Raw genomic sequence first — 15744 nt, forward strand, 5'->3', positions numbered from 1 at the left:
CACAAGCCCAGTAAGTACACAACATACATTCTTATATTAATGTATCTTATAAGAAATCAAAACTAAACAACCAAGTAAAAATGTACCGGGAACCATTTATATGTTCATACGAATTCTTAAATATGTATATGTATACACACAATACACACATACATATATACAAATATATTCATCCGTGTGAATGGTTTGGTAATAAATCACATAGTCACATCTCCTTATTGAACCAACAATATATTGCAACATTAATAGGTGAAATAACCTCAAAGCAATGCATGCTCAATTCTCTTTTTCACTTAGCACCGTAACATATTAATAATATATCGCAAATAGATATTTGAACAAAATAATATAGGTACACTTCTCTTCTTAGTGAATTTTCGGATTAACTGGTAACGAATCATAAATCCACGTACTAGGGTATGTCTACTATACCCAAAGCACGGGTAAGCCGCAGCATACTAGGGACCTCTACCAAAGTATGTATACCCAAGGCGGCTACTTCCTTCCTATGAGTATAATAGTGCACTATCTGTAGGGACTAGGGCCCAAGGCTAACTTCCACATAACACCAAAACACGTTTACCAGTAATTCACTTAAGCACGGGGTAGTACTAATCACCCGGCTTCACAACTGTACTTCTCAAACATAATCAAATTCACAACATACAATCTTTATGAATTATAGATCATAATATATGTATATGTACTCACACATATAGATACATATACTTAGGAATAATCTCATATGAAAACATATGTAACCTAATTGTATAACACAATTAAGTAAATTCACTAGCAAACAACATAATTACAAATAAGCTTATACATAATTGAAATCAAGTAAAATAATAAAGCACAAGCATTAAATAAGTAAATATACACAATTAATAAGCTTGTAAATAACTGAAATAAAGTAAAATAATAAAGTACAAGCATTAAATAAGTAAATATACAGAATTTAACAAAATTATATTATAGTTAGTATTTCAGTTCTTATGCCCAAATCCATTGAAGTTCATCAACCGTGTTCATCATGTTTCTCCGATTAGAGTCATCAAACTTCAAAATATGTTATATTGTCCATCACAAGTCCGAATTAGTCAAATGAGTACACCATTTCAAAGGGTTTTTCACAAGGAATTCAATGGAATAAGTCATGTAGTCCAGATCAGAGTAATATAGTCCAGAAATGGTGAAGAACCATAACAGTGCAGAAACCGATATTTTTGTTACTGACCTTTGATTTCTTAGTCTTTACGTACAGTGTAAAATTACCAATACCTCTCAAACTCTCCAGATCACAAGTAGAGGTCCTAAGCTTCAAATTGATATAAAGTTTGTAGAAAACGGATAAGAAATGAGGGAGATATGAATTTTTGAAGTTGTGATGGCTGTATGAGATTTCCAGCGAGTTTAAAAGTTGAAAACTTTGATTAGCCATAACTTCTTCATTTCTTAACCTTTTTGAGTGATTCAAAAGCCTAAATTGAAGAACTTTTGATGAGGAATTTAATACTGTAAATATTTTTAACAAAACAGACTTTGTTATATACGAAAATACAGGTTTGCAGCAAAGCAGATCATTTTCCATTTTATCATTGATTATGTAGTTTGATAAATCTTAAAGACAAAAGAATATAGAAATGTATTCATGTACTTACTTAAGAAACTCAGAAGGTGAGGTGAAGATTTTGGTCTTGAAATCAAGCTTGGACTTCTTTGAGAAAAAGGAATTTCTTAAGAGAAATAGGATGAAGGATTTGTGTGAGAATCTTGAGTTTTTCTCTTCAACTAAGGCTTCCTAATCAATTTTGCACTTGATCTTAAGGCTTGAAGGAAAAAATGATTCAGATCCATGTTTATAAAGGCTAGAAAGATGCATAAAATAAGTAAGTGACTAATCCACTTGTTAGGTTAAATGATTAAAGGAAAAGATAAAATTTAAAAAAAAATAATAAAAGAAAGAAAGCATAAATCAGATTATAAAACATAAATCCACTTGCTATATATATATATATATATATATATGTATGTATGCATGCATGTACACACACACATCCATAAACATATAGATACACATTTACCTAATTGATAAGTAAAGAACTTTAGTGCTTTCTTAAGGTAAAAAGAAAATATCAATAATTAGTACTAAAATGACATGCATCATAAAAATAATATGGATGAGAGTCTTGAGCTTAATAACAAAGTAAGACATTTCGAATATAACTAATAATATAGTACGTACTCTATAGTTGACACTAATTTTCGGGTTATTACAACTTGCTAGTGAAAACTATAACAATTACTTCTCTAGACAATTTGAGGAATCCAACTATTGATCTAGGCATCAAACAATCAAAGTATTAGAACCCTAGCATGCATACTAAGTAGGCCTCCAAAGCACACAAACATAGAATTCATCAATGAGAAACCGGTAAACAAAACCTCAACTTTATTAATTGGAAAACAAATTGAATGTCAAAGCATGTTATGGATCATGCCTAGGGGCTTCAACTGCCCCCTAACTACTGGAAATTTAGTTACACATAATGGGAATCAAAAACACAAAGGAGTTCATGGAGAAAGAAGACAACAAAAATCAAAAAATTGGAAAATACGGATCAGCGATCGATCTCGGGAATTCCAACGATCGATCGTTTCTGGCAAGGTTGTAGTTCTTCTTCTTCTCAAGCTCTTGTGCGTCTATTCTTCTTCGTATGTGAGATCGTCTGGTTCTTCAACGTCCAAGGAGAGATTTTATTCATTTTGTAACTCTTTCCTTCTTTCCTTTTGGGACTCTAACTCCTTGATTAATGTTCTGATTGATTTAGGATTCATTGACATCCTTCTATCCAATAGGAGCAGCCAAGAGAATTAATTGCTGAATATCTTTTTCTTCATATTGCCTTAAGCTTCCTTGATTCATCAAGAGTCCACAATTCTCCATCAATTGCACATATCTCCTTCCTTTTGCTCTTATTTCTTTCCTTACTTCAGAAAACCTAATAAACATAAAAACAACTAAATTAACCAGAAAATAAGATAAACTAACAAAGTAAATATGGGAATTAACAACATTATTATCGCATAATTATGCTCCTATCAAATTTTGTGAGTGGTACGGTTTCATGTTACAAGTTGTGCTATTAATTGATTATGTTTTTGGGAACTCATTACAGGTCTTGAATGTAATACTCAGACTTGCTTGGATGCAGTTGGTGTTGGCCATCCCTTCATAAAATGACAGTAACAACCATCTATGCCTGCCTAGAGATCATTCGTCGTGACATGTGGAGCTTCTTCAGGTATTATTTTCCTCTCATCGACATATCTAATGTAGTAACAGTATTGAGGCTTGTTATATTTCTATCTCCAGTCATCATTGGTGAAAAAGACTGAAATAACTGATCGGTATCTTAGTTCTTGTACGTCTATGAAACACAAGGACTGTTTGATGCTGTTTAATTTGTGCTTAACCAATTAATAATGAATGTGTAAAAATTGAACCACGTTAGAGAATGAGCACCTAAACAATGTAGGTCATCGATCAGTTCAAGTCGGTCCCTCTTCCTTTCAGTTACAATGACGAGGATGATGACAAGGATGATTGAACATTAACCAATTTAGCTCCTTCAAACTAGGGCTGGGCGGTTTGACCCGAGGGACCGAGAAACCGAGACGATCCGGACCGGAACCGACCATTCGGGTCGGGTTTGAAGACAGAAATCCTTCGGTTCCGAACCGATTAAACTGACATCGGTTTCGGTTGCGGTTTCACTAAGTTGCAGAACCGAATAAAACCGATCCGGACCGGTAAATGAACCTGTATACGTGTAGCATAACCATTGGCTCTCAGTCAAGCCTATAGAGAGTACTGTGGACTTGGGTGCAGGCAATCACCCAATTTCATCGACCTAAATCCTAAACGAAGCCGTCTTCACTCTTCAGTCAGTTCAGTCAATTTCATCTACCTTCAGTTCTTAATTCTTATCTTCTTCTTCACATTTCCGCCATCACAGTTTCACCCGGTGATTTTCTCGATCAATAACGGAATCACCCATGGATTCCTCCATTGGAAACACCTCAAACACACCACAAATCGAATCCCTTTCCCAATCCGAGCCCAATTCAAATACCGATTCGAATCATGCAAATCCCAATTCCGATTCCGACACTGAAGTTGCTGAGAATGCTGTCGTCCCTGCAACTGGCACAGACCAACCATCTTCTGCAACTGGCACAGACCAACCATCTACTTGAGTTTTTCTTTTGTTGGCTTTTGTTTGCAGATTTGGTCCATTTGGATGCTTTAGTTTGCATAGTTTGTTACTTTGCTAGTTTGCTTCAGTTTGCAATCACTTTGCATAGTTTGTATAGTTTGTTACTTTCCTTCAGTTTGCACTTTGCAATGATGCAGAATGCTTTGAGTTAATGAGTCAATTTGGAGATTCTGGACAAACAGATTTCTAGGCCCGAAAAACCGATAGACCGAACCGACTGTTTCCGGGTCGGTTTATCATCGGTCTCTTCATTCTGTAAAAACCGATCCGGACCGAACTGACAATGTCGGTTTCGGACTCGGTTTTCAAACTTTTCGGACCGAACCGATCCGAACCCAGCCCTACTTCAAACCATGAAAGTTGAGCTTCCACAATTCTGTACCGCAAGCCTTTGGGAACATGTGGTAAATTCTTGTCCATCCCCGATCAGCATTGACAGCATAGGCTCATATGAAAATTGCCTAGCTTGGTCTTTATTGATCATGAACAACTGTTCATGTGAGTCACAGTAACTTTATCTGGTTATAGTTTATTTGAATGAGAAACTTCACATTCACTAGTGTCTAGTTCTTGATCAGCTATGTGATTTTGCTCAATTGTGTTTGGTCAAGGCTTGAGTAAGGCATCTGCTAAACTTGATTTTGCTAGAGTAAATATTCACGGCTCAATATGATTCCATTACGTAAAAATTTTATGAATTTCATTTATAATTGTTTACTAAAAGAATTGAAGAGTACAAGAAACTCTCAATGCAGCTAGATTCACAGCATAAATGAATGAAAAAAATAGAAGGGGATACAAAAATTGCAGCTTGACAGCTTTTCCACAAAATTTTACTGGTGCTGGTGAAATTCCTGTGTTTTCCAGAAAGGCCAAAATGATTTCATGAGTCTAAGCCTACAGATGTTTGTGATCTTCATCATAGTTGAAGGGAAGTGGCACTGACTTGAATGCCCTATACTTGCCAACATTGTTCAAATGTTCATTCTCCAACCTGAAAAAACTCCAAATTCCTCGACGAATTATCTCCAAACTGGCCACAACTGCTATCATTGTTTGTCGATGCATGAAAGAAACATTAAAATCCAAAACGGTTTGCAACCAAGCAAATCTCAGCAACACATTCAGCACCTGCAATTCCCATTAACAAAATTAACCAGTCAGAAAATGTTGGTCCCTTAACACAAGGGAAGCTCGTTTGTATATGCTACTCACCATGGCTCCAAAATATACACTTTTGTAAGGGATTACGAGTTTGTCTCTCAACCAACGATTCTTTGAACTACGTTGCAAAAGCCCCCAGTCTACAACAAGATCCCAATATGTTCCATACAGTGCAGCAATAATTGAAAATATCCCGGCAAGAATTTTCCAGTTTACATCCTTATTAAGACTGTAAGCTGTCCTCATGCTAACAGCTACTATTGTGAAGAAGTACTTGAGTCCATTGTAACCTTGGTGATGATCCTTCTCTTCAAACAGGCGGCGGATGCACTGAAAAATTAGTGAAATGGCAAACATTAGCAAGTGACTAAAGGCTGAGAATGAAGCTTAGGACACTGTTATGGAATGAACCAACAACGTACTACCAGGGATGTTGGTTGTACCTGAAGAAGGCGGGACCAATATGGAATACAAGCAACGATGAAACTGAAAGTGTTGAAAACATCGCTTGATCTGCAACTAGTTTCTCTGCGTTTATAGTCTCCCCAACCATAGTAGCAAATGTAGAACTCCAAGCTTCTAATGGCTGGCACCTACATTCATAAAAAATTAAAAACCAATTCAGCACTCATTTATTAATTCAAAGAGAGAAAATGAAAGAAGGAAAATGATATCACTGCAATGTCAGATTAGGAGGGGCGCATATTGGTACATTTTACTAACCTGGCTAGTGAACTGATCAGCCAAGAAGAAATCTGGCAGTGTGACCTGGAAAACAACCAAATTATTGAGTTAGTTAGACCCTGTTAGTTAGTGATGTTAATTCACTTTGATCACTAAATAAGGTGCCTGAAGTTGAATTTTACCTTATATAGAGGAGTACAGATACAATGGAACACACAAACAAGGAAGAAATAGCGACTTGAGCGATAAATGATGTTGAATGGGCATAGTAATATCCCAACTACAAACTGCAGATAAAGAATCTAGCTAGTTTAGTTTAGAGTTCTAGAAATATGATGTAGCAAGGCAAAGCACCTAAAATAGTTCAATGATCTTACCAAAACCAAGAAGAGAGGGAGTAGTTCTGTTAGTGCTTTATAGTCTTGGGTCTGGGGGTCCATTTCCATGTCCAGATTTGAGAGAACAGCAGCTAGTGCTAGCACTGCCAGACCAAAACTAACAAGGAGGACCTCTCTGTATCCCAACTCAGTTCCTTGCTTGAAACCAAAGATGAAAGAGTAATTGACTCTGTAACGTCTCCAGAAGTATATGTTCCCAGCATACATAAGCATGTGTAGAATAACGAATCCGAACAAGCTGCATTTGGAAGTTTAACATGTCAAGCAATCGAATATTACTACCCCCTTTCTTTAAAAGTTGGACAGATGAAATTAAAGCAAAACAAAACCTTAGTTACATTACCTGTATAGGGGAAATATGTTCTCCATATACTGGGTCCTCCCTGACTTATTCATAATGTCGCGAGCGCGTACAATCAAAATCAGGGCTAATGTGAGAGCAACTGTGCAGCCAGCAAAGCAACCTAAAAGTTTTGCAATAAACAGATTCAGAGGAAAGGAAACGTACAATATAAATTTTTTATCAGTCTAAGAAACTTTTAACTCTATATTTATTGATTTAGTTAGAGGTCTTACCCATGAAAAATGTTATCCTATGTCTTTCTATCTTTGGCTTTGGCCTTAAGACAGCCATCCCTTTCCGGCGATTTGAGTTAGAGAAATGCTTGATGAATGTACTTTCAACCCTCTCTATAAGCTTGGTAACCTGTACTATTACAAATTTCATATGAGACTAGAAAAGAAACTGCAGTGCCAAATTAAGAGAAGAAACAAAGGCAATTGGACAAAACAACAAAGTTTGCAATACATTATCTTTCAACACTATGCGCAAAGATTTAAGCAACAATAATTCTGACCTCATCAGAGCTGCCAAGATAGGAGTCATCTACCATCTTCATGTACGGTTTTAATGTATTTCTTGAAGTAACCTGAAAAATTAATGAGGTATGAGTACAAGTATTACAAACCAAATCACTCACCAAAGAAAAAAAGCGAACAAAGTTGAAGAACTTTCTTTTGTTCATTTCTTGTATTCTATGCCTATTAACAATCGTCTATATATTGGCAGGGGAAATACCTTGTCATATTTCTTCATGATCTTTGAAAATGCCAATGTATTCAAGAACCTGTTCCATTCATCAAAAATATTAATTAGCTACCAGTTACCTTAAAATAAAGAAAACTAACCAACCATCACATGTTAAATTATCTTACACAAAGCTCTTTAGAAGCCTAAGTTTCTGGTAAAATACGGCGAAAGCTCTCTTAAGCTGTTCTTCAACTTTACTGAGATTTTCCCTGCTGAATTTGAGCTCGGTCTGCTGAGGCACATTGAGGAAACCTTTAATAGTCGAACGTGGAGTCTCAGTGGTTTGATTCATTGTCACACGACTTAGAACATCTAGTGGGGCAGGTGTAGACCCTCTAAACTTCTTTGGCTTCTCTACCTCAACCTTTCTATCAACATGTTCTTCTTTCACTTTCTCATCTTTATCATCCTCACCGGAATTTTCCCCTTGGCTGCTTGGTCCACCCTCCTCAATCACATCCATAGCCATAGCCGCATGTCCTAAAATGAAGCATAATATTATGCACAAGACATTTAATCATTTTCTTATAATTAGTTCATTTTGTCTTGAACAAAATAACAATGTAATTAGTACTTACTGCTTGCTTTGGCACCTCTAGGAGTTGAAGCAGCCAACTGAGCTGTGGAAGCTGCAACATCCGAAGCAAGACGAGTCATCTCGCCAGACCAATCAAACAGCCTCTGAGGATTCTCCACCTTAATCCGAAAAGCGATCAAAGCGTCCATTTGCTTGTTAAGCACAGCAGCTTCTTTCATGACCTCTTCAACTTTTCCCCTATAAAACTTCTCAACTTTGTTGAACTCATCATCAACCCTTCTGAAATACTCCAACTCCATAACCCCGCCTTCCTCGGCAGCCATTAAGAAAGTGGTCTGGTAACTCTCGTGATTCGACCCTGCTGATATCACAGGGTTTACAAGGATGGCTTGGTTTTCGATGTCCGGACTTGGGCTAATGGGTTCTTGGTGATGCCGACTTCTGGTGAGACCACTGAAGGCTCTGTATAATGTAAGCCTCCGCTTTAGGTGGTGGGGCGGTGTGGTGGTCGCCGGAGGAGGAGGCTTGCTTCTTTGCTTTGAGTGTTGAATGTCTTTTATAAGTGATTTTAGGTAGTTGTAGTTCATGTATGTTTCTTGCCATTCTGGCACCATTTGTGCTGCAAATTCCTTCCCAAACTTCATTTTGAAGCAACAAACAATGAGCTAGTAAGTTGGAAATAAAATGCAAAACCAAGTCAGAAATGACAATTAATGAGGTCGAAGTGAAGTCTATATATAATGCAGAGGCTCCTCTTTTCTGGTTGAACAATTATGCGGGAAGTTTCAAAATTTAACACAGAACGCCATAGTGCTACTAGGTCTATAAGAATTCCTTTCCTAAAAATACTTTTTAATTGGCAGTACAGGGACGACCAAATAGTTTGAGGCTTTCAGCAGTGAGCGACGACTGAACTTGACTGTGCTCCATTGCAGAGATATATAAAATAATAGATATGATGGTGACCAAAATATAAGTAATCACATGCTACGCGTGGAAGCAGTCACGGTTGACGACATTAATTATCCATGAGACTTGAGTTACAGTACGTAGAGAGACTTAAACTAACAAGAAGCACAATGGAACATTTTACTCGTGATGTATTAATTACTACGGGGAGTGAAATTTGCACTCCCCTTTTGTAAACTACACACCCTTTTGTCTATTCCAAAAACACCCCTTATTAGCTCTCTCTCTCTCTCTCTCTCTCTCTCTCTCTCTCAACTTGAGCTATACACACACCTGAAAGTGTCTGGCGGTGCAGAACATAGATTGCAGATGATGCAGACGGCGGCTTCGAAACTCGAAAGGGACACAAGAAATCATGATGATAACAAACAATTGAAACAACGATTTCCTCACTAATTCCATTTCATATTGGGGATACGTACTGGAATATAGCCCCCTGTCTTTGATAATTAAGAAAGTATAATAACAATTAATTAAGTATATGAAGAACAAGGACAAATATTACAGAGAAGAAGAAGAGGAACTTAAGCTAACTTGGCCACCAGAAATCAAGAATCTCAAGAGCCTCAATGTTCAAGCTTATCTATCATCGTTTTTTGTTTTTGTTTTTTGGGTACAACTTATCTATCATCGATTTGCTCTTTATGTATTCCATTTCCAATAAACACTTGAATAATTTCAAGTGGGTTTGCTCAATTTCATCTGGGTTCTGTGATCTTACAACTCTTATTTGGGTTGTAATCAGCTAAGAGCTTTCAGCTATGGCAGCAGCCTGCATTCAGTCTGTGTTTTTGAAAGAAGATAGAGGATTAGCTTCGAAGCCTTTCGTATAAAATATAGCAAATCTTAGTATAATCATAACAGAGAATCTGAGTCCTTGAAGATGATCTAGGAAGAGAGAGAAGATGATAGAGAAAGAGGAGCTGTAGTTGTCATGTGAAAGTGAGTGTGAAACGGAATGGGTCACAAGGAAAATATAAGAAGATCATAGGGGCAATTTGGGAAGTTTAATGAACAAAATAGGAAATGGGAGTGCAGTTTACAAAAAGAGGAGTGCAAATTTCACTCCCCATTACTATTCTCCATGCAGTTTCTGAAAACGCTTTTAAAAATTTTACGGTGTTTTAAAATATTGAAATTTCGGAAGAGTAATGCTAGGTGAATATGTTCTTTATTTTATGTGACAGTTGATATAACACAAAGTCCAATCAATAAGATAATTTTATTAAATGATGTGACTGTATCACATCAAGTCTCACGTAAAGTATGATGCATGTGGTGTCTAAAAATGTGGTTCGCCTAACATTATTTATTTTGAAATTAAGAATCGTTAAATTGATCACTTTTGCGGTATGCCCTACACAATGTGTGCCGAGGCAACAAATAATGCACTAAGTTTAGTTCCATTGTAATTAATTAAGCCAAGTCCCATGCAGCATTTTCCCACTTCACTTTCATTATTAATATTTAACTATCTACTTAATAAGGGAATAGTTATCTATTCTGACTTTCTGAGCTTAATCATAGGCTTTAAGCTGAATATATGGTACGGTAATGTCATGTTCAACCCATTGACTTGTATAAAGTACTATGATTACCAAGATAGTTATTAGAAAAAAAAAAACAATCGACATCAGTCTACGTACACTGCCATGATAATTGACTAAAGAATCCAGTTAAGAGGAAATGAATCTGGACTAATTTTCTAACAATGATTCTAGAGTATCATGACCAGGTCTTTAATTTGGTGTTTAATAACCTAGATGATCGAGAATCAATTAACTTGTTGCTTTCACACTTAAACACGCTTAATTAAGGCTCTAATTAAATATTTACTATTTAGGCGGCATGCCTGAAAGAAACATGAACATGTATAGGTCTATCTCAATTTCGTTTTAATTAGTCTGTTGTTTGTTTTTTTTTCTAGGAGGTTTTGATTTTGACCCTTCTCCTTCACTCTTCTTCTTTGATTAATAAAATGGTGCGATAGGGAGGCTTTTTCCTCTCCTATCCACAATCTTTTAGCCAAAAAAAAAAAAGGTCAGGCATACATGCAGCTGATAGATTATGTCGGAAATCATAACCCCTCCAAAAAAAAAAAAAAAAAATCAGATTTGGATATAATTTTGGTCTGGATGGTGTTGCCTCGTAATCTTGAAAGGTGCATGGCCTCTGGACAAAGAATGGGATGGGAGCCATTGTTGAACATTCTTCAAAGGTGATCGATCCAGTGCCTTCTCTGCAGCTAACTGCTTTCTATCTGTTTCTTTCCAATCGGGTCAAATTATTACTTCCCCCTCGAAGAATAACCAACCGTCGACCATCTTAAGAAGAAAATGCAGTTTCCCAACTATGCCTGTGCAACTTTTGGATAAGTTTGTACGTATGTTTTACTTAACTAATCCGTTTTCTACAAATTACAAAAACATAAAAATAGACACGAGGCGATCAACTCATGAGTTTCACCTCATATCCAGCGCGGGATATTTTGATCATGTTGTACAACATTTATGTTGAATGATATAATTAATATTATATTTTCAATAATATTTGTCAAACTTTGAACAAAATGACAATGTTACGATCTAATTTATTAACTCGTATCATTTTTTGTGCAAGTTGTTTAAACGAGAGTTTAGAAAATTCTTCCTATGTTACCAAAAATTTGACGGCCAAAAAGTTTTTCATTCAAACATGGTACAACATTGTAGGACTACCCCTCTATGTTTGTGGGGCATTACTTTTTTTTATGAATTCTTCAATTCTTCTTTTATTTTCTTCATATGACGTGAAAATTTTCTAAATGTCACTTTTACTTAATCATGATATGACAATTTCTTTCCAGCACCAAAAATACTATTTTACTATTTCCGAAATTTTCTAACTTGAGTGTTTCTATTGAGATATCCAAATCTGCTCAGAGCAATCTGCACCCCAATCTGACACAGAAGATAGGTCCTCCCTGGTATCATAAAATTGATCCTCACACTCTTTCACTGTAACTCCCCATAAGTTATAAACATGAATGGTTCATGTTTGATAGATTCGGTTCGTCCATTGATTTAAACTAGTTCAATACTTTAACGATTATCAATTTGGCTGAAAATTTGCATAAATGATTTATACATTAAGACCCAAAAACTGAACGGTTAATATGTGATCGAAAAATGGCCAAAATATGGAAATTCGTTCCTTAGCAGAGCAAGTCTGTATATATATAGGGAAAACTACAAAATAATACCTAAACTTTGGAGGTCATTTCAAATAAATACCTCACCTATAAAATCTTTCAAATAAATACTCGAGCTATTCTTAATCCTACAAAATCTTAATTCCGTTAGACATTCCGTTAAAACAACTGTTAACTTGCCTATGTGACATGTTTGGCCTTTCGATTCCTATTGACCGGACCCACCAACGAGGGTATTTTAGACAACACAAAATTAATTCCCGCTCAATGTCTCCCCTAACCCTAAACTTTCAGCCTTTTCCCTCAACATTCAACAAATTGAGTATTGCACGTTTCCTATGCCGTTCTTGTTACAGTTCACATGCAATGGGAGAACCCCTTTTCAGTTACTAACATTATGTCTGCAAAGTGAGGGTTAGGGTAGGGAGGAATACTTCCCTGCATGTAAGTGGGCGTACAATTGGTAAGAATTCTGATTGTTGTTTAACGAAGAAAGGGTGTTAATTTTGAGTACAGTGCATCTGAGTTCCTTCGATTCATTATTTAGGGAAACTTAATTTTAAAACTAATCGAAGAAGTCCATAGGCTACTAGTAGGCAGGTCTCATCTTTTTGCCGAGAGAGGTTCAAACAAAGAAGAACGTGCGTGGGCGGAACGTTCGGCTTGAAGAGCTTGACTTTTATTTGCCATGCAGTTTCAACACTACGTACTCTAATTAGGCCAAGTCCTTTGGCACATTACTGTCTGTCTAAATTAGATGCTCTTTTACAAAACCTTAGAGTCAACTTAGCTCAATTATGAGATTTATCATTAATTAATGGATAATTACGACAAGAAATAAAATTTAGCTTTTATTAATAGAGTTAAGTGTATCAATTTTCAGTTTAATAATTTGATAACCATATTCAACTATTTTCAAAATGTCATAACCACAATGGTGTTCTCCTGGTCAATAACTGACCATGAATCTATGCTTAATCGCCATTAGAAAAAATAAAACAACTCAACTTAAAAATCATTATTTTCACTGTTAGATTTACATCCGATGGTGGTTGAGCAAGATATTCTTAGTCAATAACTGATTAGGTTAACATTATTGATCATAATTAACCATATCATGGAGGTCGTTTTCTATATGAACAGAATTGTCATTGAGTAACATTTCAGGTTGAATAATCATAGAAGAGAAGGGAAAACCGTAAACTTGGTTGATAATTGATCAAGACCAGGCTACTACTGAGATAACAAATTGAGTCAAAGAGTTAGGTATGTATGATGGTGAATCTTAGATTCTCATGACCAAGTGCCTCTGTTTAAGTTTCTTAAGTTTGATCATGTATTGGCAATAATGTTCATTTGGTTAATTACTGATCAAGAATATCTTACTCAACCATTTTTGGATGTAAATCCAACGGTGAAAATAATTATATTTTAATTGAGTTATTTTATTTTTCACCGTTAAATTTATATCCAACAATGATTGAACATTGTTTTTATGGTCATTTACTGACTTACTGACTAGGTGAACACCACTGCATGTATTGGTATTCCCTACCCACTTGCATTTTAGTTTTATGAGCAAACATACACGTTTCTCATTTTGACAAATATATCAAGTTTGACACTGACAAAAAAAAAACAAAAAAAAAATAAAAGGAATGGGATGGGAGCCGTTAATTGTTGAAGAATCTTCAAACTTAACGATGCACATCACCAAGTACTATTTTTACTACAAAATTTTTCCACAAAAGTTACACTGCCGTTCCTATCTGGCTATCTCTATCTACATTGTTCTTTGTTTAGGGAGAAGTCAGGAAATTGTTATCATTATTTTTTTCTAATGGGTGGGAGCTGGCTAGAAGTGGCACCAGTTTGAGTAGATCATGATACTCATCTATTGATCTATATTTCTCTCTCAACAATGAAAAACATTAAAAATACATATTCATCTACAAAAAGTTTTTTTTTTTTAATCAAACCTCACAAATTCCAGGAAAAAGATTTATTAAAATAGAGTTTTTGTTTATTTACCCCATTTTTAGGGATTTTTTTCCACTTACCCCATTAAGAAGGGAAAATATGGGGGAAAGTGAATCCTCTCATCCTCCAAATGATTCATTTTCCCTCCCACTTTTTTAGCACTAAATGTGTATTAATTACATAATAAAAATATATTTATATCCTAGTTGAAAATTGTTATTGACAATTTTATTTGAAAAGTTTATGATTTGTGTTTTAATATATGAGGATATAAATGGAATATTAGCATAATTTAGTTTCATTTCCTTACACAAACAAACACTAAGATGGAAACAAACATATATTTTCTAGTTGCTTTCCTAATGTTTCCAAACAACGGAAAAGAAAGCTAGTGGGAAATTTGTTTTCCTTTCCCATGAGCTTTCCTAAGGAATTGATTTCCTTTCCGCAAACCAAACGAGGCCTAAGGAAGTCTTCCCTAATTCTCCATTAATTTTTTTTTATTTGTAAGACTATTTTACTCTCACCCCTTTGTTACTTAGAGAGAGAGAGACAGAGGGAGAGAGAGAAACCATAGGAGACTTGGCCGGAGCCCCGTCACTGGCAGCCGAATTCCGGCCAACTTTCGTCGGAATCCGGTCACCGGAAAGGTTTATTGCCCCCAATAGACGTCTATGCCCCCTAATAGAACTTTCGATAGCCGGAATGAGAATTAATCTTCCTAAAATTAGACAAATAAAACTTTGATTAAAGAAAAAAATAAGAGATTATATCAGTTTAAAAATATTTATTGCCTTCCAATAGACGTCTATTGCCCCCCAATAGAAAAATTTTATTTTCATCTTTCTTTCCTTCCGAACCTTCTGCCTCCATTTTACCCACACAAAAAAAATTTGATTTGGGCACCTATGTCTTCCTATTCTCCTCCCTTCTTCGGCGGTTGCAGACCCAGGAACCACATCTATCATATCTTGTATCAAAAATTAATTCAAAGACAGATTAAATTCAACAAAATCGAAGTTGAATTTAAAACCTCTCATTTCCAAGCTTCCAACACTCGAAGGCAGCAGCTCAGCAGCCAACAAACCTCTCACTCAGAGCAACCTGAAGAGGCAAAAGGGAAAATGAGCAAGAGCACGAACGCTACCGGAAATCTCACACCGGAGCCGAGCTTGACGGGGCTGATGGTAGAGAATAAGCCGGAGTTTGAGTCGAGCCGGAGCCACGGCTCCTGGACTATTCGGTGTTGATTTTGTGAAGCACGCCTTCATATCTGACCATTATTCCTTCGCCGACGGAAATGAACGGAGCTTGTCAGAATTTGATTCGGAGCAGCCTGAGGATGTCGTCGTGATGAGCCAGAGATCTGGGAGGTCTGGCTTGTTGGCGCGCGATACGGAATGACGGGAGGAAGCTGGGCAGTTGACATCAACTCTGACGAGGAGAGAAAG

The 15744-nt window shown here is 36.2% G+C and overlaps 1 protein-coding gene across 1 annotated transcript; it reads right to left on the bottom strand.

Moving 5' to 3' along the window:
• Positions 1–4996: 4996 nt before the first annotated feature.
• On the bottom strand, positions 4997–8990 carry LOC133710257 (phosphate transporter PHO1 homolog 3). The gene is made up of 12 exons (XM_062136280.1): positions 8195–8990; positions 7742–8096; positions 7605–7653; positions 7384–7455; positions 7103–7232; positions 6870–6990; positions 6506–6764; positions 6311–6415; positions 6168–6212; positions 5888–6037; positions 5496–5774; positions 4997–5411 (listed from the first exon to the last, which is right to left on the bottom strand). The coding sequence occupies exons 1-12, from the start codon at positions 8796–8798 to the stop codon at positions 5178–5180; spliced, it is 2403 nt and encodes an 800-aa protein (XP_061992264.1). The 5' UTR covers positions 8799–8990; the 3' UTR covers positions 4997–5177.
• Positions 8991–15744: the final 6754 nt, after the last annotated feature.

This window comes from Rosa rugosa, chromosome 5, assembly GCF_958449725.1.
Source record: "Rosa rugosa chromosome 5, drRosRugo1.1, whole genome shotgun sequence".
NCBI lineage: Eukaryota > Viridiplantae > Streptophyta > Magnoliopsida > Rosales > Rosaceae > Rosa > Rosa rugosa.

Bases quoted from the DNA above. Each gene is read 5' to 3' on its own strand.
- LOC133710257 (XM_062136280.1), bottom strand. From the start codon at position 8,798: ATGAAGTTTGGGAAGGAATTTGCAGCACAAATGGTGCCAGAATGGCAA. The intron at 7,456-7,604 runs GTATTTCCCCTG...TTAATTTTTCAG, and splicing joins TCATGAAGAAATATGACAAG to GTTACTTCAAGAAATACATT. The intron at 6,038-6,167 runs GTTAGTAAAATG...TTATGAATGTAG, and splicing joins CTGATCAGTTCACTAGCCAG to GTGCCAGCCATTAGAAGCTT.